This window comes from Xyrauchen texanus, chromosome 12 (genome assembly GCF_025860055.1).
Source record: "Xyrauchen texanus isolate HMW12.3.18 chromosome 12, RBS_HiC_50CHRs, whole genome shotgun sequence".
NCBI lineage: Eukaryota > Metazoa > Chordata > Actinopteri > Cypriniformes > Catostomidae > Xyrauchen > Xyrauchen texanus.
In genome coordinates this window covers 23,512,180-23,533,218 of record NC_068287.1, presented here as the reverse complement: position 1 = coordinate 23,533,218, position 21,039 = coordinate 23,512,180, and the positions used below count along the sequence as shown (strand labels likewise).

General features: G+C 40.1%; 1 protein-coding gene across 1 annotated transcript in view; it reads right to left on the bottom strand.

Annotated features, from left to right (window-relative positions):
- Positions 1–21,039, bottom strand: part of caskin1 (CASK interacting protein 1) — a 158,053-nt gene that overhangs the window by 5,389 nt on the left and 131,625 nt on the right. Inside the window, exons 7-22 of the mRNA XM_052140113.1 lie at positions 18,022–18,130; positions 17,573–17,681; positions 17,333–17,427; positions 15,102–15,228; positions 10,775–11,005; positions 9,905–9,931; positions 8,873–8,977; positions 7,376–7,491; positions 6,861–6,957; positions 6,477–6,580; positions 4,882–4,992; positions 3,615–3,716; positions 3,382–3,520; positions 1,852–3,050; positions 981–1,728; positions 308–827 (exon numbers count right to left, since the gene is read on the bottom strand). Of these exons, the coding sequence (XP_051996073.1) occupies positions 308–827; positions 981–1,728; positions 1,852–3,050; positions 3,382–3,520; positions 3,615–3,716; positions 4,882–4,992; positions 6,477–6,580; positions 6,861–6,957; positions 7,376–7,491; positions 8,873–8,977; positions 9,905–9,931; positions 10,775–11,005; positions 15,102–15,228; positions 17,333–17,427; positions 17,573–17,681; positions 18,022–18,130 (3,939 nt within the window). The remainder of the gene's footprint in view (positions 1–307; positions 828–980; positions 1,729–1,851; positions 3,051–3,381; positions 3,521–3,614; positions 3,717–4,881; positions 4,993–6,476; positions 6,581–6,860; positions 6,958–7,375; positions 7,492–8,872; positions 8,978–9,904; positions 9,932–10,774; positions 11,006–15,101; positions 15,229–17,332; positions 17,428–17,572; positions 17,682–18,021; positions 18,131–21,039) is intronic.

The window sequence follows — 21,039 nt, the reverse complement described above, 5'->3', positions numbered from 1 at the left end:
TTTAAGGGATACTCACATAATTGTGTAAAGACTAGGGGCTATCACAGGCATATAAAAAGTGTAAATAGATGAATAAAAATTCTTTGCTAAATGATAGCACTTGTTTCTGTAATAACCATAGCTGCGGACTCAAGATTCATCACTTTTTTTGAAGGACTTGCAACTTAAATAATATTGAAATCCTTTTGATTCCATTCCACTATATTGTAACAACCTGTGTCTTGGACATGAAATGCTGATCATCATGCTTTGATTTTACTGAGAATATCTTATTTATTTTGTATGTTTAAAGGGTTGTGACACTCACTCTTTATGCCCATCCTCCTTGATCTTCTCCTCAACTGCCTGCAGGGCTGCAGCCAGTGAAGCATTGGTCTCCTCTATCTTCTGGTGCACTGCATCTGCTGTCACTACACCTGCCATAAACCCTGAACCAGCTGCATTGTCCATAGACACCCCACTGATTGAGGAGCGAGGGGGCTTCACAGGTGGGGGTGTGGGTATGGGGGTTGGGGGGCCTGATGTCTGAGGAGTAAGTGGTGTCTGCGGGGTTTGTGGTGTCTGCGGTGTCTGTGGTGTTTGTGGACTCTGGGGTGTGTGAGGGGTCTGGGCACTCAGGGCTGGTGGGGATTCAGCCTTGACAGAGTTGTTGGTTTGGGCAGAAGCTGTGCTGGGCACACTGGTGACCATCTGCTTGGCTGGAGATGGCATTGGAGTCAGGTTAGGTGTTGCATTCATAGACTGCAGAACAGTTTTGGATGGTTTGGGAGCCGTTGGAGGAGGTACAGGTTTCGGTGAGACCGGAGGAGGTACTTTTTTTCCTTCAACTGTATATAGAGAAGAAAAGACATAGGGAAAGGGATGGGAAGAGAGACTGAGCTGACTTTGATCCAACAAGGTCAAGACGCTACAAGACTTTAAGGGATACTCACATAATTGTGTAAAGACAGGGCAAGTGAAAGGGCCGCACTGTGTAGTACCTGGGCTGCCAGGTGCCCCGGCTGGTCCAGGAAAAGGGGCTTTCTTGGTCATGGCAGCTGGAGGTCCTTGTTTCTTCATGTGCTGGGCCAGAAGAGGTTTGGGTGACACTGGGGGTTTGACAGGCTTACGAGTGGGTGTCTCAGTAGAGTGGCCCTCCAGGTCTACAATGTCCCGATGGGGAGAGTTCTCAGGATGTTCCTGTGGCCTAGGCTGCTCTGAAACGGTCACCTCTGACGTAGGGCGCCTTTTAATTGTGCCAGTCCCATTCTCATAGGGTACAGTTATCTGCCCATCCTGAAGTTCCTCTGCATCTTTGTCTTTGCTCTTGGGGCGTCGCTTAACCGTATTTGACTCTGTGAGTTGAAACTTGGTGCCATTGGGTTGTTGTACCCTCCTTTTCAGTGTGGCTGTGGCATCAACACATGAAAGCTCCTCCGGGGGTAGACAGCATGGCATGTCTGTGCCTTCCTCAGCCTCAGCCTCATCCTTGCCCTGCCTGTGTCTTTGTTTAATGGTGAGGTTTCCATCCATTTCCTCAGCAAATGGAAGGTTCTCTGCAGAGCTTCCACTGGAGCTTGGCTGTGGTTCATTGAGATGTCTATCCTGGACAGGCTCTGACCCAGGCTGTGGTCCTCGTTTAGCAGCTGCTACCAACTCAGTGACTGGCCCACTAATGGTCCTGCGACGGTTCACTACTTCCCCATCCAGTCCAATGGCATCACGCTGCTTTGCTCCTGCAGGACCCATCTGCAAATTAAAAGGTTTGTTTATAAAAGCACTAGAAAATTGCTTAAATATACTGTTCAATTTCAGATAGATTAGTTGTCTAGTTTTCTTGTATCCAAAAACCCAAAGGAACTATCATCTTACCTGCAGATAGTGACCTGCAGATTTCTGCAGAGCCAGACCCTTGGTACCCCCTCCAATGGAGGACATTTCCAGCATGGCTGCAATGCTCCTCACACTACCCGCACTACCCGTATCCACAGTGCCACCCAGGTCGCTAGCACGCCTTAGTGGTTGGTAGGGGACCTCCAGTAGGGGTCCACTGCTTGTCTCCTTGGGCACTTCTGTCAGATTACTGCTGGAGCTTGAGATGGCCGAACTGGAGCGTTTGGGGGGAGGCGGAGGTGGACCCTTCTTCTTCTGTCTGAGTGCAAAAGACTGACTTCGGTTGACATTCTTGTCTGCCTGCCCTTTCATTGAGTTGCTGCGGCCCACCCGGGGGTGTTGTACTGTAGCGTACTTTCCTCCTGAATCTGATATGTTTAGCTCGTCAGTCTCCTGCTCACCGTCAGACACAGCATAGCGATTAAAATTGTGGGCACGTTTTTTAGGCAGTCCATGCTTATCGCAAGGTTCATCGCTTTCTTGTGGCAGGCACAAGAGTGGCACTGAGACGGCAGGTCCTGGGGGTGTAGCCTCTACAGATTCCACAGGCTGTGCAGCTGGGTGGGGATAGGACCTGTGAGTGGGGGACTGGGGAAGAGAATGTGGTGACACAGGCTTTTCTGTCTGCTGGATTAGCTGAGGACTAGGTTTTGGTTTACCCTGTGGGGCAGCCATAGTTAGTGAAGTCAGAGGCTTTGTTTTGGTGGAGCTCTGTGGTGGCGTGTAGGGTGGTCCTGCACCATGGGGATATGACTGGCGGGGTTTAAGCTGAGTTGATGAGACACTTCTCTGACCTCCCTGGCTGCTTTGACGCATGGTTCGTGCTTCCTTCCTGGGTGGTCCGCTATGCTCCTCTGAGTCTCGGCTCTTATTAATGCTGCTCTCATGTAGACTGTGGGCTTGCTGCTGTGCACCCAGGGAGCTGGTGGTCCTGACCTCTGAGCCATCCTGGCAATCTGCAGGGCGAGTGAGAGCAGCCTGTAACTCCCCGCTCAGTTCACTGTCCTGGAAAGTGCTCATTTTAGGGGACATACACTCCCCACTGTCATGAGGTGGGCTCTCAATGGCCATCACATCTTGAGTGGCTGGTGGCTTTTTGTGCAATGTGTTGCGACCGTCTGAGGCCTTCTGGATCTCTGCCAGCTTCTTCACTGCCAGCATAAGCTTCTTCTGGTGTCCTAACGAAATTTGATTAAAGACAGAATGTGAACTACCGTCGCTTAGGCAATTTAGTAAAAAACTACTTTGGCTTTACAATGAGTGATTCAAACATTTTTGTTTCAAATTGCTTCAAATTTACTGCCCTACAAATACAAAACGTACATATTTAGTTAAAATTCAGTAATAAACAAAATAGGGTTTCTTAGACTATGATCTGTCATGTGACAGATGGGTTTGGATGCTCAAATTAAGTGAAAACAGAGTGACTTCTTTACAATCCTGTATAATAAACTTTATATGCAATCACATGCTTTAACATGATGCATTCCAGTCCATTGTTTCTCCTACCAAGCTTTATAATGCCAATTTCCTGAAGGTCCTCCCACGTGATGTCAGTGATAAAGTCAATGTTCTCATATCCGTTTTGGACCAGAACTTGATGGTACTGGCTCAACCCAATCATGGCTAACCATTCTCCTAGAGTTGCCTATAAATTCAATACAAATAATGTTAAATACATGTCTGGACGAATCTAAATAAATGTGTGTGTGTGTGTGTGTGTGTGTGTAGATTAAACTCACCGTTTTTTTGTGAGGCAGCCACTCATTTATGGTAAGCTTGTTTATCTCTGAAGTTATCTTCTTTCGATGTCCTGGTTTGGTCACTCCAATGGCAGTTAAATCCTGAAAATACATACAGGAGCCCCACCAACCATCAAATCCATATGACATTCAAGCTTCATGCACACAAACATACTCAACCAAGTAGCATTCATTCTGTACATATGAACATATCATTTACACCTAAAAAGATAAACACATAACACTAGACATGCACAGCTGAAAATATCAAACACTCTGATGGCCAATAAGCTGCAAGATGGTAGAAGCTGATGTAAATAAAAAGAAATGGGAAAGGCAAAACAATATCAACAGCAGGTGAGAAAAATAAGCCTTTTCAGAGTACCCTCAAACAGAACCTAATTCCAGCATATTGAGCATGTCCCCAGTGCTTCCATATAATTCCTGTTAATTCTGCTTTCAGTAATGACAACACATAAGTCCCATGAAACTGTTGTCTAAGTATAATTAAAAAGGCATAGATGAGCTGCTTCTAGGAATTGGTCAAAGATTCATTTAAGGAAATCATTAGCCGCAGATTAGATTACACTCTGTAATATAATATAAATATAATGAAAAAACCTATTATAATTGTATTGCACAATTTGCAGTCTCACTACATTTGAAAATATAACTAGATATTACTAAAGCCTGTTTTTGTAATAAAATAAAATAAAATATTTTATTTAGATTATTTTATTCTTTTATGTACACATAATATCATATAACATAAAGTGCACACTTTTATGCCATTCACAACAATAAGTCATAGTGCTGAACAGTTACTATGTGTCTAAATGTATCTGTTACTATAGACACATTCTGTTACTACACACTGTATTCCCTTAAAAATACAGAGTACAGACAAACACAATCACATAATAAATAGGACAACATATGACCCACATGGCTAATGTCATTTATCACAACCATGACAGTGGCAGTGTCTGGGTTTGGTTTTGTGGGTGTGATCTTTCATCTTGCATTGGACAGGAAGGCTAATCAGATTCTAACTCTCATAATGCCCCTGTGGGCCATGCATGTGGCCTTTTGTGCTCCAGGTTCATTGCCAGCCATATTAGTTTAAAACTGACTGATATGTTTATCTTCCAACTTCTTTTCTGTGGTTTGAGTAGGTCTGTGAGTGGGTTGCATTTAGGGGAAGAGGAGAGTGACGTGAACAGTTTAGTGTGGCTTGGGACGGGGTTTGGGAGGGGACAACTCTTACCTCTGGGGTCATTCGGCTAATGGTAGGAATGTCATAGCCGGCGCTGATGAAGTTTGGAGCATACACCTGCAGCTGAAATTCACTCAGCCATTCGATAACAGCCTCTGAGTTCTAGAAGAGAAGATAGGTGGCAGTCTATCACTTTTTGGGTCCCAATGCCAAGGGATACTAAGGGTGGGGAAGATGCTAGGCCAAGAAATTGAGTCCCAATGACCACTGACTACACTCAAATTTAGTAGTTCATAAATTAAATCACACCTGCCCCTACTGCTCTGTCTTTGTAATATATTAGATAAAGAATTATTGCTCTTAGTCAGGGTACTAGTTTTGTCAATAGAAAAGGTGTAGCAAACAAGAGCACCCGTTTATAACTAAAGAGCAAACAGATTATTTTGTAGATCATAAAAACTAGTGACTGCAAGTATTTTGAGTTAAATATTTTTTTTTAATTAAGACTATGATCTCTGTTAATGTTTTAGGCAAGGTTTAGATCTAATAAAAACTACAACTTTCTATAGGGAATCAGTATCTGTTTTGGAAAGTCATTCCTCTCGAAGTGGGAGGATGCAATCTAACTCTGTGTAGGAGAGCCAAGAAGAGAGGTGGGCAGCAAGAGAAAACAGGGCTGTTTAAAACAGATGGCTCTTAAAACCAGACGTCCAGCATGGAGCAGTTCTACTCAGCAGCTCCAAAGCCCCACTGGGGACATGTCAGCTACCGTTCTGTTATGTGACTAAATAGTGGAACACGTAGTCTTAAATTATAATACTGAAAACAGGTGATAGATTAGGTGAATTGTCAGATTGGTGCCTTTGTGATTTAAGGTAATTGTAAAAATGACCTCATCAAAAACAGAAAAGGTCGAATATATGTTACTAAGCTAAGCTGCGTTATACAAACTCAGTGTTTATAGGACGATAAAGGAACAACACATTTTGGATGAAATGTGCCTTTAATACCTTCACACTATTATGTTGTTATACTATTATAATATAATATTATATTGCTGTTAACTCTTTAGAGCAAAACATAGGCAGCATACTGTAGTAACATTTACTCTACGGCTGCAACTGTTCAATCATTCTTACAATTCCGCAAGTCACAATGTGGGTAGACAACACCTTTTCCTGCACACATCCATTACTATTTCACCCCTAAAATATCATAATTCATATCCAAATCACACATCTACATTCTTGGGTACTCTCTGAAAAGAAATCAAATGTGAAACTTACTGCAAATAAGGCAAAAATTGGAATAGACTTTCAAAATGCAGAAAAGAAAATGAGATGAATGATCAGAAATGGATCAGCAAAAAAGGAATAACTGTCGATATCAGACAAGAGTGGCTGAAAGAAGCCTGCAGGTAAGGACAGCATGCAATGAAGCCCACTCACCGTGTCCTGACCACAACCCAGTGCTCGTAATACCGAAGAGGCCAGCTTTGAGAGGAAGTGCTGGGACAGCATCCTGGACGTGTAGATGGCAGTGCATATATTTGTGTGTGTGTATGCATGTGTGTGTGAGAGTGCATACGTCTGTTTGATGGTGAGGTAAGGGGACAGTGTGATTTGAGCTGGAGTGAGTCTCCTTACCTTCCCCTCGGGCAGCACCTCCCCTTTCCTCTGGGATGCCGCCTCCCCACATGGCTGCTCGTGAAGCGGACAGCTTGATAAACTCTGACTGCGTGAGGAGGGTCCTGAAAGAACCATGAGATCATTCATACACATTTGTGCTTCGCAATTTCATTACCAATCCCCCTTTATGTTTCCTCACCAACCAGCCACCCGAGCCAATCAGATCCTTGCATTGCTTCCTCCCACCCACAGCTATTAGCGCAACCATCTGGCACACAAATGTAGCCAAGTTTCCAATTTGTGAAGGAATGATAGAACATTTAGGATGGAAAGAGTTCTTTGTGACAAAAAGCATATTATGCCATTTTCTCTTTAGAAGAGTTCCCAAGAATTCCCACTAACCCTTTGTGGTGGAAACTGCAGGGTGATCCAAAGACTTGGTCTGCTCCAGGAGGTGTTCTTTAGCTTTGGCAGACTGGGACAAAACTGTGGCCAGAAGCTACAGGATAAACAGATAAAACAAAATATAATTGCAGACTATGTGAGTTCACCTCAAATTGTTCTACTAACACATAGCTTTGAAAAATAAATCTTAGCAAAAATGGGTGAAAATGTCCTGTTGGAATATCCAGATAAAAGTAACTTCTGTTTCTTGGTGGTATTTCACTTTAACATTATATCTGATCATGTGTGGTCATCTGCTGGTCCAAGATGGTTTATTTGGACTACCAGCTTGTGCGTTGGGGGGGTCGACTTTGTAGATCATCTTGTTCAACTTGGTCATGACTGGTAGTAATACAGTACCTCGAATGATGTCTGCCATTGCATAAAGTCCAGTTACATAGTCCTTCAGAGTTTTGCTTAATCCAGAATTAGAATTCAATTGTTTGCAGACTGTTGCATGTCGCATAGCTCACCTTGACTCCCTCTGCCTGTGCATGGAGGATACTGCTGCTGCCTGCGCTCTGTCCACTACCAGAGGATCGAGCACTGGCCACGCTACCTGAACTGCCCACACTACTTCGGTCTCCACCTGAAACAACAAGCCCCCAGCAAAGACACACACAGTCAGCCCAGTCAGACATCACCATTCAAAACTTAAACACTCTGAACTCCCCCTCTGCAATGCACTGATACACAGGATGGATTACTGATACAAGAACCAAGCACCATGTGACTACAAACCTGAAGAGCCACAAAAGACAGAGACAGGGTAAATGACTCAATGCTGAGTAAAGACACGACAATTGATGGATATAGGACATATTAGACACAGTCGGTAAAACAAACACAGCACACTCACACTGCCCTAACCAAAAAGTTTGCACACACAGATACAGACATATCTGTGGATTTTCTGTACGGCCCTGTTCCAAATGGCATCCTTAGCCCTTGTGGTCCTCCTCAGAGTCTATATTTTGCCACATGTGCAGCCTTTGCAAAAGGGTGCACAGACAGTGGAAATGTACCACCAAGGGGGAGCTCACAAGCACCTTCCTGAATCTTGAAATGCCAACCCTGCTGAAAAAAAAATATAGCTGGCCACCAGCATATGTTGCATTTGGAATGCTAGTCCACAACACGAGATGTTTGTGTGCTGGTGTTCCAACAAAGATATTTGACTAACTTAACCAGCAAGACTTTGTTGGTTAACCATTATTACCAGAACAAACAGCACCAAACCAGCACTAACCAGCCTAGAAGAGCATGGGGATTGCAGGCTGGTTAAGCTGGTCTTTTCACACTGCAAAAATGTGTTCTCTTAACCAGTATTTTTGTCTTGTTTTCCAGTAAAAATATCTAAACATCCTTAAAGCAAGATACATTTACATGAGAAGTAAAAAGACAAAAGATATTAAGACTTGTTTTCAGTGAAATCTTAATGCTTATTAAGGTATTATGGTACTATTGAAGTGTTGTGCTTAAAAAAACATAATATAAAGGAAAATAAATGTAATTTTCATACCACGTTAGCAAAAAAAAAATTAGTTTGAGGCATAAATCTCACTACGACTTCTCTGAATTTTATCCTGTCATTTTATCTTGTTTTGGGGATGTTTAGATATTTTACATGTAAACAAGATAGAAATACTGAGTAAGAAACTTTTGATACAGAGCAGCAAGGAAATGTGACACCCTATGGTCCCGTGAACTTCATGGATGTTCGTGGGACCGCATATCCACATTAAGTGTGCCATTTGGGACAGAGCCTATATGTGTTCCTGGGGGGACGGCTCCATGGATGTTATTATAACAGAGCGGATGAAAGATTTTCAGTGCGCCAAAAGGCCTGCAGCTGAAGAAGGGTCTGAGGTCAGGCATACAGCAGCTGCTCCAGGAGTGTGGTAAAGCAGGGGGAGATATGAGAGAAGAGGAAGAGGAGGAGGAGGAGGAAAGGGCAGCCCTGCTGTTACCTGCCACAGGCTTGCGCAGTACCCAGATCTCCTCACTGCTGCCGCACTGGGGGCCACCAACTGGGGTGGGTGAGCCATGGGGACTGGAATCTGGACCGCGAGAACCTTTAAAACAGAAACCATCATTAACTGTGCCCTGGCCTGCCACCTACCCAGGGACGATTTCAGGAAAGGCCGGGCAAAAGGGAACCTCAACAATATCTAACCGCTTTAGCAATCTTCTTCACTACAAAGCCACTCTCTTTCTTTCAAACACACACAAGGCAAGCACGCATATATATATTGTATATCTAACACAAATATATATGAACATTGATATAGCATATAAAATATATATAAAAAGAAACATGTACTGTAAACAGTATATGTATGTATATGCCTTGAATTACACAAACACATAGGTAAAAACATATATAATATATACAGATATATATGATTATATATGTAAGTAGGTGAAACAACAAGAGGAACTGCAGTGCATTACAGGAGCAGTTCATTAGGGATCCCACAGACTTGAACCACAAGTGTACATTAATGCACTTTTACACAAATTCTATAATATAATATACAGTATATCTCATGCCTCTAATCATTGGAGAGACAAGGTTTGTACCAGACATTTTTATATAATCACACTTAGTTCATGATTACTGAACATTTACAACTGAAACAGATGATTTCATATCTAAGTGTATGCTGATCTAGAAAATTTGCTTTGATATGCACACACTAAAAGGATCAGAGTTAGTATATGAAAGGGACAGAGACGAAGAGAGATGAAACAGACAGACGTTCACTGACAGCAACTGTCAGTGACTGATGGTAGTGTGAGCTGCGGTAATGGAGGGGTGAGAGGGTGGCTGTGTATTCCCTATGAGTCACATGAAAAGTAGTGAATCTCAGGTGTGGTCATCACAAAGATAGAGGGAAAATGTAGCACAAGATCATAAGATTTGGATAATTTAGGGGAAAAAGAGGAAATTCAACAAAGAGAGGCCTATGAACCTCTTTTGTGCTGGATAAAAGACTTACTGGACAAATCTGGGTCATTCTTGGTCTCTGACAAAAAGCAAATCAACCAAATTAATGTTTAAGTAAATCAAATGAAATGTATTCATTAAACATAAAATAAACATTTCAGAAAACTTTAAGGAATTATTGGAGCTATTGATTTGAATTGTATGCAGGCTTTCTAACCGTAGGTGTCCACTGCTGCCATGTGAGTGTGTGTTTTAGATTCATTCTCTATGGGAGCTGAGCGACAGGCTCTCAGGGGGGTTTGTGAGATTGACAGTGGAGCAGAGTGAGAGAATAGTGTCTTAAAATGTTAAAGATATAGTTCACCAAAAAATGTAAATTCTCTCATCATATGCTCACCCTCATGTCATCCCAGATGTGAATGACTTTCTTTGATGGCAGTGCTTCAAAATATGCCAACGGTGCTTTATTTTCAGGGGGATTCAGTTCTTAAATCAGTGCTTGTTTATGTGTGCAAAAAGTGTGCAAACTGCATTTGAAATCTGAATGAAATACAGTAATGTATAGCTAATGTATAGCTACTATATTTCATTCAGATTTATATTCAGAATACATTTAATTTATTGTTGCTATGCTATGGCTGGATTAACAAAAATGTATTTAATGACAGTATGCAAACTTTGGAAAATTGTAAATAAAGTTAGAATTTATTCCAACAGTGATCATGTATGTATGAATTTATTCACTATACATTGAAATTAATTATAGACCATACTAAAAAAAATTCAGAGTATTGAGAAGATTTCTTCTGCACCAGTGGACACGTAGGGTAAACAAGTGATGTATTGCAATTTAAGACATTCCTTAAAGCTTTGTGAATAATAATAATAATAATACAGTGGAGACAGATTAGGGGACCTGTACCTTGTCCACTGTGTGGCTCTCCTGAGGTGTTTGGGGACCTGTTATAGCCAAAGGAAGTGAAAAGTGGCAGATGGGAATGTGGTGGCGGAGGTGGAGGAGGCGGCAGGATATGAATCTCATGGTACGAGTCCCCATTCACCATGGCAACGGCGGGCGACACAGGGCCGCACACCGGCGCACAGAGCTGTATCTTTTGATACTGTTGGGTACAAGTGACTGTACTCCATGAACCTAGATACGACAACACCAACCACCACCACAACAAACAAAAACAATGACACATAAGAGAGGGAAAGCAAATTAACCAAACACAAAGTCACCACAAAATTCAAAACAGAAAAAAAATAAGACAAATTAAAAGGAAGAAATAAAGATGCTTAATTGTATTCATTTTGAGCTATTCAGTGTGAATGACATGAAATAACTTTCCTTCAAAATGTTATAATTTTGTTTTATATATGTGACCTCAAAATATATACAGATATATTTGAAACAAAACAAAAAAGTATGGAAAATTAGGGTTGTTGGAATAAACCGGAGATGAGCTGATGCTTTTTGTCAAACACAAATTCATATACTTGTTGATTAGTGCTGTTGATTAGTGCTGTAGCAACATATTTCATCATATCCTCAAATGAGTAGTTTGGTATTCACGACTCTTTTCAGTAAGTCTGTGTGTGGGTGAGTGTAAAGTATGCCATTTGCAGTATGTTCACTGTGAATACAGCAGGACTTGGTAGGGGGCTTAATTGAGAGGAGAACTATCCTCTTTCAAATTACACAAATACAACAAAAAATACTACAAAAAAATCTACATTATGTTTACTATGAGCACTGCACAAAATAATTGTCTCAGTCAGTGTATTTTTGTCTTGTTTTCCAGTAAACAAATATCCTATCTAAATATCCTGAAAAACAAGATACATTTACAAGCATAGAAGAAAATTTGTATTGAGTTTATGTACCTTAACGTATAATTTTGAAATCCTGGCAATATTTTTCTTCTAATTTTAAACAAAAATGACACAGTTTTGTGATGTTTAAGCTTAAAACAATGAAAACGAATTATTTTATCTTATCGAATTTTATTTCTCAAGTAAATATATCTTGGTTTAAAGATGTTTAGATTTTTAAAGGAAAATAAGATAAAAAATATGAATTAAGACCATGATCTAAATAGTGATACCGACTGCTCAAGCTATAATGAAGGACTTAAATATTCTACAAAGCGGGATGTCTGTAGTGATATACAATACATAAAGAGCAGAGCACAGAAATGTGGATGGAGTGGAAGAGATCGAGTAGTGGAGCTGTACAGATACAGACAAAGACATGGATGCTTAGTGAAACATGAGACACAATGAGCACATATATTAGACCACTTGCCGTAGACAAGAAATACATCCTCTGGATGGGCAGAGCAATGCAAGGGTAATATACTTTATGTCTGCATAATTGTAAAGAGGAGTATTAATCTTCCTGTTATTGGAAGTTAAAGAAATTATCCTCTTTTCTCTTCTCTTCTCTTCTCTTCTCCATTAAAACTATCATCCTTAAACTTAGGATAAAGAAGACCAGCTGAACTGCTAATATGGCTCTTCTGAGCCAAAGAAGAGCAATACAGTATGACCACCACATAGTAATATTAAACCAGTTGCTCTGTATTCATTTGTAAAATCAGTGACAACATAATATATCCTAAAGCTGATGTAGGATTAAACCAGATAAGTGGGATAACACCATGTCTGTACATGGTGATGAACTGTGGTTGCGATAGCGACCAGAGGCCAGTGGTGGGGTGTCTGAGTAACAGAAGGATATTTGATGACAAGAGTGAATGTGGATACAGACTCAAAGCATTGATTTTGTTCCTACTGACCAGCAGAGGACAAAATCCAACCAGAGCAACTGTTTTGCCAAAGTATGTTTAAAGGTGTAGCCAGTATTTAAAGGAGTAGTTGGCACATAATAAAATTCTGTAATTATTTACTCACCCTCAAGTTGTTCCAATCTTGTCTGCTGTTCTTTTCTTGGTGTAACACAAAAGGTGAATTTTGAAGAAACTTCAGGTATATATTTTTAATATACAGTGGGTACGGAAATTATTCAGACCCACTTACATTTTTCACTCTTTTTTATATTGCAGCCATTTGCTAAAATCATTTAAGTTCATTTTTTTCCTCATTATTGTACATACAGCACCCCAAATTGACAGAAAAACACAGAATTGTTGACATTTTTGCACATTTATTAAAAAAGAAAAACTGAAATATCACATGGTCCTAAGTATTCAGACCCTTTGTTCAGTATTTAGTAGAAGCATCCTTTTGATCTAATACAGCCATGAGTCTTTTTGGGAAAGATGCAACAAGTTTTTCACATCTGGATTTGGGTATCCTCTGCCATTCCTCCTTGCAGATCCTCTCCAGTTCTGTCAGGTTGGATGGTAAACGTTGGTGGACAGCCATTTTCAGGTCTCTCCAGAGATGCTCAATTGGGTTTAAGTCAGGGTTCTGGCTGGGCCATTCAAGAACAGTCACGTTGTTGTGAAGCCACTCCTTCGTTATTTTAGCGCTGTGCTTAGGGTCATTGTCTTGTTGGAAGGTGAACCTTCGGCCCAGTCTGAGGTCCAGAGCACTCTGGAGAAGGTTTTCCTCCAGGATATCCCTGTACTTGGCCGCATTCATCTTTCCCTCGATTGCAACCAGTCGTCCTGTCCCTGCAGCTGAAAAACACCCCCACAGCATGATGCTTCCACCACCATGCTTCACTGTTGAGACTGTATTGGACAGGTGATGAGCAGTGCCTGGTTTTCTCCACACATACCGCTTAGAATTAAGGCCAAAAAGTTCTATCTTGGTCTCATCAGACCAGAGAATCTTATTTATCACCATCTTGGAGTCCTTCAGGTGTTTAGCAAACTCCATGCAGGCTTTCATGTGTCTTGCACTGAGGAGAGGCTTCTGTCGGGCCACTCTGCCATAAAGCCCCGACTGGTGGATGGCTGCAGTGATGGTTGACTTACTACAACTTTCTCCCATCTCCCGACTGCATCTCTGGAGCTCAGCCACAGTGATCTTTGGGTTCTTCTTTACCTCTCTCACCAAGGCTCTTCTCCCCCGATAGCTCAGTTTGGCCGGATGGCCAGCTCTAGGAAGGGTTCTGGTCGTCCCAAACGCCTTCCATTTAAGGATTATGGAGGCCACTGTGCTCTTATGAACATTAAGGACAGCAGAAATTTTTTTGTAACCTTGGCCAGATCTGTGCCTTGCCACAATTCTGTCTCTGAGCTCTTCAGGCAGTTCCTTTGACCTCATGATTCTCATTTGCTCTGACATGCACTGTGAGCTGTAAGGTCTTATATAGACAGGTGTGTGGCTTTCCTAATCAAGTCCAATCAGTATAATCAAACACAGCTGGACTCAATTGAAGGAGTAGAACCATCTCAAGGATGATCAGAAGAAATGGACAGCACCTGAGTTAAACATATGAGTGTCACAGCAAAGGGTCTGAATACTTAGGACCATGTGATATTTCAGTTTTTCTTTTTTAATAAATGTGCAAATATGTCAACAATTCTGTGTTTTTCTGTCAATATGGGGTGCTGTGTGTACAATAATGAGGGAAAAAATGAACTTAAATGATTTTAGCAAATGGCTGCAATATAACAAAGAGTGAAAAATGTAAGGGGGTCTGAATACTTTCCGTACCCACTGTAACTACATTTAGTATTGACCACGTGCTGTCAAGCTCCAAAAGGGACACACTTTTGGCCAAGACTTTTGAAGCCATATGATAGCTTTGTGTGAAAAACAGATCAAAATATCCACTGCAGTTCTCAAATCAAATATGGTGCCTAGGTTGGACCATAATAACATTAATCATCATTGGATCATACATGTCTTGTAACCAAATGTCATGGTGTCAAACCTCATTGTATAGAAAAATCTATTTGAATATTCCTCAAAATTCTCCTTTTGAGTTCCACCAACAGTATACCGGTTTGGAACGGCATGAGGGTAAGTATAACGAAATGATTTTCATTTTTGAGTCAGCTTCTCCTAAGGCACCATTAATCACCAACTATTGGTCTGAACTATGTTTTCAACAGCATTAACTGCTACATTAACAAAGTCTTCAGAGATGAAAAGAGAGCTATATGTTCTCCATTTCCCTAGTCTTTGTTCCCACAAAAACAGCTGGCCCTGTCTGGCCCTCAATCCAGCGCACAAGAGCAGCATGAACAGCTGGCTGCAACAGAATCAAGGTCAGCAGCATTTAGCATTCAGTAAGATGCAGCACTGACCCGCCCGCTGTCCTCTCTTACCCGCAGCACCGGGCCTCTTACTGATCACCTCCACCATGCTGCAGGGGAAGTAACCCACACGGTCATTTCCTGTACGGTTGTCATGGATGCAGCCCTTCCATCTTCCATCTGGATGCTGCTCCAACACCTACAAGAGAAATGAATCATCATCAATTATAATCTATAATGCAAATATAAATCATCTGGTCACTATTATGACTCATGCCATCAAGCAAAAAAACCTGATGATTTTCATTATAAGGGTTAAGCTTTCAATGTACAGAGTCATGCGACCAAACAACATGGAGCTGACTACAGAAGAGTTTGTCCTTGAGAGAAACGCCATAAAAACTACATATGGTAAGAAACCTAATTACGTTTTTACATGTTTACTGTTTGAGTTAAAAGATTAGAGTCTCTAGTTTCATCTGATATATCATTTTAAAAATGTGAGCAATTTATCGCGAAACACCACGCTGCTAAACACAATGTACACAATGTGCACTTTAGTGCATTTTTTCCTTAGAAATTCTATATTTACTGTACATTTTCACATTTAGAATCAATGGGTTCATCCAATAGATGGAATTTTTTTTTACTGTTCTGAGACCAGTGCAGACAGACAGCACAATGGAGGTTTAGTCATTCACTAATTAGGGAGCATCCTATAGCTTTTCTATGCAGCAAAGTGCATTCACTCCTAAAATCCAAACCAAATGTTCAGTTTCAGGCTGCAGATGATGTTTGGCATGTTTGACAGACATGGGACAATGGTAATCCGTACATAGATTCAGAATTTATAATGCAAAATTGTATTTTAGTATGGTTGGCAGTGATTGGATGATGCTGGACATTACTTTGAATCAGAATTAATGAAGCAAATTTCTGATGTAATGTCTGTAACTTCTCAAAAACATGAATTGCCATGATTTTATAGGAAAACTATTTGCTCTAGAAATGATTATTATTATTATTATTTTGTGTGTTTATTAGGTGTTACTAATTACATATCAAAAAGGGAAATGGAAAATGCATACAGCAGTCACGCTCGGGTCTCAGGAGGTTAACGTAAAGACTTACAGTACGTTTGTGAGTCAGCAGCAACAAAAATAAATTAGACCATTTCACTTCAGATTTTTAAATGCTATACCACTAACAAAGGACAACAGAGTAAGAAGTGATCACATTTTCTCAAGTAACAAGTAAACCTAATGATCTAAATCAGTGGTCCTCAACTGGTTTTACTTCAGGACCCAGGTTTTATATTGGACATCAAGAAGTAAACAAAAAAGTAAGCAAAGAGTCAATAAAACCAAACATATTAAATGTATTATTATAACCATGTACTGATAAGTCCTCACATATTCAAAATGATTAATATGACATCACAAATTTGTAAAAACCATTACAATCAACATAAGTCTTTTTCAGATTCTCCAAGTCAGATTTACCAAGCTAACACATGGGACAAATACTAGGCTGAATACTAAATTCAAATTAGCCATATTATCCATGGACAGATACATTTTTGCCAAAATACTGTCATTTTTATTTATTGGACATACATATTTGGGTAACACTTTACAATAAGGTTCCATTTGTTAACATATGTTAACAACATTAGTTAACATGAACTAAAACTGAACAATAATTTAATTAGCATAAATTAATAAATTAATCAGCATATACTAATATGTATTAGTTGTATGTAAAATATGTATTAGTTAACATTAGTTCATACACTATAAACACACATGAACCAACAATGAATAATTGTATTTATAATTAACTAACATTTACAAAGATAAATCAATGCTGTAAAATGATACCCAATGCATTAACAAATGGAGACACTTGTAAAGTGTTACCCATATTATATATCAACAACATAAGATATGGCAAGATTTTCTCCTCACATTTTTAAAGGTGATAAGGCTATTTTAAAAACAGACCTGCACCGTTTTGAGGCTGAGAACCTCTGATCTGAATCATTTTTGGGTGTCTGAGTGAAAACATAGGCACCAGCGCCCTCTGTCGACAAATTACCAAAGCACACTGAACTAACTGCTATGAAAACAAAGGATTAATGTGGAATCTCTGATGTTTATAACTACAATCTTGCAAAGTGAATAAAATAAAGTCTGTATAAATAATACTGAATTCTGAGTTTACATCTGAATAAAACAAGAACACTATATCATGACAAATGTACAGAATTTATTTAGAGTAGGCCTTATGAATATGAGTATTACCGTGATAACGTCTCCAGCCTTTATGTTAAGGCTAGTTAGGTCGTAGTTGTTGCAGTAGTCCTTCAGAGCCCTGACCTGCAAGGCTGCTGAGGCGTCTACATAAAGATAAACAAATATAAATGGCACTACATCCCCACATATAAACACAGCATAGATTTCTTACACTCCGAGATGCATATTTAAACAACAAGGGGAAACAGTGTGTACTCTTCAATGGCTTCATCTCCCTCTCTCTCTTACCTCGTAGCATCTGTTTGATCTCACGGCTGGCCTGTGTGGCAGTGAACTGGTAGACAATGTCCAGCGCTGTCTGGCTGTACGTGTTCCTCACTGCTGCATTGATGCCACTCTGTAAGGTCAAAGTAAAAAGCAATATTGGGAAATGTACAGGAATCCACTGACTAACTCTTACAGTTCTATGGTAGCCTACATGCCAGCAAGATCAATATATAATATTAGGCTAGTGCATGCTGTTTCAAACTTTCATACATATTTAAAACAGTACATTTAAACACCCCATGAAATCAATTGACAATCTAAAGCACAATCTCTGTTTCTGCACTGTTTATTCTTTAAATGCACTGTGTGTATTTATAGCTCTAATTATAGCTTCATAAAACTCTGATTCTGCTGTTGTACACTAAATTTCCCTTTGGAGATCAATAAAGTTTATCTGTCTGTCAACTTACATCCAGCAGGAGGCGCACCACATCAGTCTTCCCACAAAGTGCAGCCTCATGAAGGGCAGTGCCAGCTTTGGTCTGCCTGTTTATGTCGATGCCAGCCTGGATCAGCAGTCTAGTGAGGGTGGACAGAATTCAGACAACCACTGAAAACTGTGTGATTATACTGCTTACATCTGAAACCAGAATTCATGAGGCACTTAGATCTTAATTTTAGAAAAACCCAATTAGTGGTAGAGTACTTGATTAGGCGTCCCAATTTAAAAAAATTTATTTTAAACTCGGAGTATGGCAACACCTTACAGAAAGGTTCTATTTGTTAACATTAGTGCATTAGATATGTATTATGAACTAACAATGAGCATGTATTTTGAACACCATTTATTAATCGCGGTTAATGTATTTGATCAAAATACTAATGCATATTGATTGTTCATTTTATTTCAAAAGCATAAACTAATGTTAACACAGTTAACTTTAAATGTACAAAATGCATTTTTGTTTGCAAAAATTAACATCTACAAGATGAATATAAGTATAATAAAAAGTATTGTTCATTGTTAGTTCATGTTAACTATCACAAAGAAATGTTAAAGGGATAGTTCACACAAAAATTTAAATTACATAATCATGTACTCACCCTCATGCCATCCCAGATATGTATGAATACAATTCTCTGCTGAACACAAGATTTTTTGAAAAATATCTCAGGTCTGTAGGTCCTCAAAATTGAAGTAAATGGTGACCAAAACATTGAAGCTCCAAAATGCACATAAAGGGAGCATAAATGTAAACCAATACGACTCCAGTGTTAAAATCTATATCTTCAGAAGTGATATGATAGGTGTGCGTGAGAAACAAATCAGTATGCAAGTCCCTTTTTGTTAGAAATGATCCTCCCAGCCCAGTAGGTGGCAACACACACAAAGAATGCAAATCACCAAAAAAGAGTGGAGATTTATAGTAAAAAAAGGACTTAAATATTGATCTGTTTTTGACCCACACATATCATAACCACTGAAGACATATGGATTACTTTTATGCTGCCTTTAAGTGCTTTTAGAGTTTCAAAGTTTTGGTCACCATTCACCTACAGAGCTGAAATATACTTAAAAATATATTTGTTTGTGTTCAGCCGAAGAAAGAAAGTCATACACATCTGGGATGGCAGAGGGTGAATAAATTATGAGAGAATTTTCATTTTGGGGTGAACTATTTCTTAAACAAACACAAGCTTGTTCAGTTATTGTGAGTATTGAACTTTGTTGCATAATTTGTTTATAACATGAATAATATCTGAAATATGGTGGCTTGTTGAGAGGTGTGCTTTTACTATTAATACCCTAGACTTACATCAAGGTACTCAAGCCCTATCTTGGGACCATATATACTGTATATATACTTGCCCTCATGGTGACAATGCAATTGCTACAATATTGCAAGACTTGAATCTGGAACAATGCAAGGCTGTCAAAAACCCTCCAACCAACCCAACCCAGACTGGAGGACCTCAGAGCACAGAGCATGACCTTCTGACACAAGAGTAAATTAAATTACATCAGTGCACAGTAGGCCTGAGCCTTAGAAGAGGAGGAGAGGACACAGGAGAGATCTTGGCCCTGGTGATTCGTAGACACCTTTCTGTATAATTAGCTGCCAAAATGACCCATTACAGCTCAATATAATGTCCTTTTATGCACAATCTCTCTTGGAAAAGAGAGATTATATAACATATTGACTGGCAAGGTGTTTATGTGTGTGGTTGTAGGTCTGTTTGTGTGTATGAAAAGGGCTGAGATGTCACTTTGCACTGGCCTGCACTTGAGACCACCAAGCAGGTGGACAGGCATGGCTGCTAGTTGGCAAATGGCCACATTGATTGTGCTAATTAAAGGTATTAAGAGTGTAAACACACATACATGACACTGAGCTTAAGAGACAGCGTTTTAATATAAAGCTAACAGCTTTTTTTTTTTTACAGCTATGTACATCAAATTAAGCCTGCATTCATTTTTTCCCCTCTCTGCATCAAACTATTTGAATCGGCTGCATACATATTGCCTCCGGATTGCTGGATTAATGACTTAATTAACAGCCCTGTGATAGTCGTTGCTCTGTTGCTGTAACCTGCACATTCACATGGCCTATAATTAGCTCCAGGCTGATCAGAGCTGTTCTTGTGCTGGATTGGAAAGGGAGTTGTTGCTGCAATGTGTGTGGGCACAACTAGCTGGAGAAGGCTGTCTACAGGTCCTTCTCAAAAAATTAGCATATTGTGATAAAGGTCATTATTTTCCATAATGTAATGATAAAAACTAAACTTTCATATATTTTAGATTCATTGCACACCAACTGAAATATTTCAGGTCTTTTATTGTTTTAATACTAATGATTTTGGCATACAGCTCATGAAAACCCAAAATTCCTATCTCAAAAAATTAGCATATCATGAAAAGGGTCTCTAAACGAGCTATTAACCTAATCATCTGAATCAACTAATTAACTCTAAACACCTGCAAAAGATTCCTGAGGCTTTTAAAAACTCCCAGCCTGTTTCTTTACTCAAAACCGCAATCATGGGTAAGACTGCTGACCTGACTGCTGTCCAGAAGGCCATCATTGACACCCTCAAGCAAGAGGGTAAGACACCGAAAGAAATTTCTGAACAAATAGGCTGTTCCCAGAGTGCTGTATCAAGGCACCTCAGTGGGAAGTCTGTGGGAAGGAAAAAGTGTGGCAAAAACGCTGCACAACGAGAGGAGGTGACCGGACCCTGAGGAAGATTGTGGAGAAGGACCGATTCAAGACCTTGGGGGACCTCGCGGAAGCAGTGGACTGAGTCTGGAGTAGAAACATCCCTGCATTCCCCAGGTCAAGCCACTTTTGAACCAGAAACAGCGGCAGAAGCGCCTGACCTGGGCTACAGAGAAGCAGCACTGGACTGTTGCTCAGTGGTCCAAAGTACTTTTTCGGATGAAAGCAAATTTTGCATGTCATTTGGAAATCAAGGTGCCAGAGTCTGGA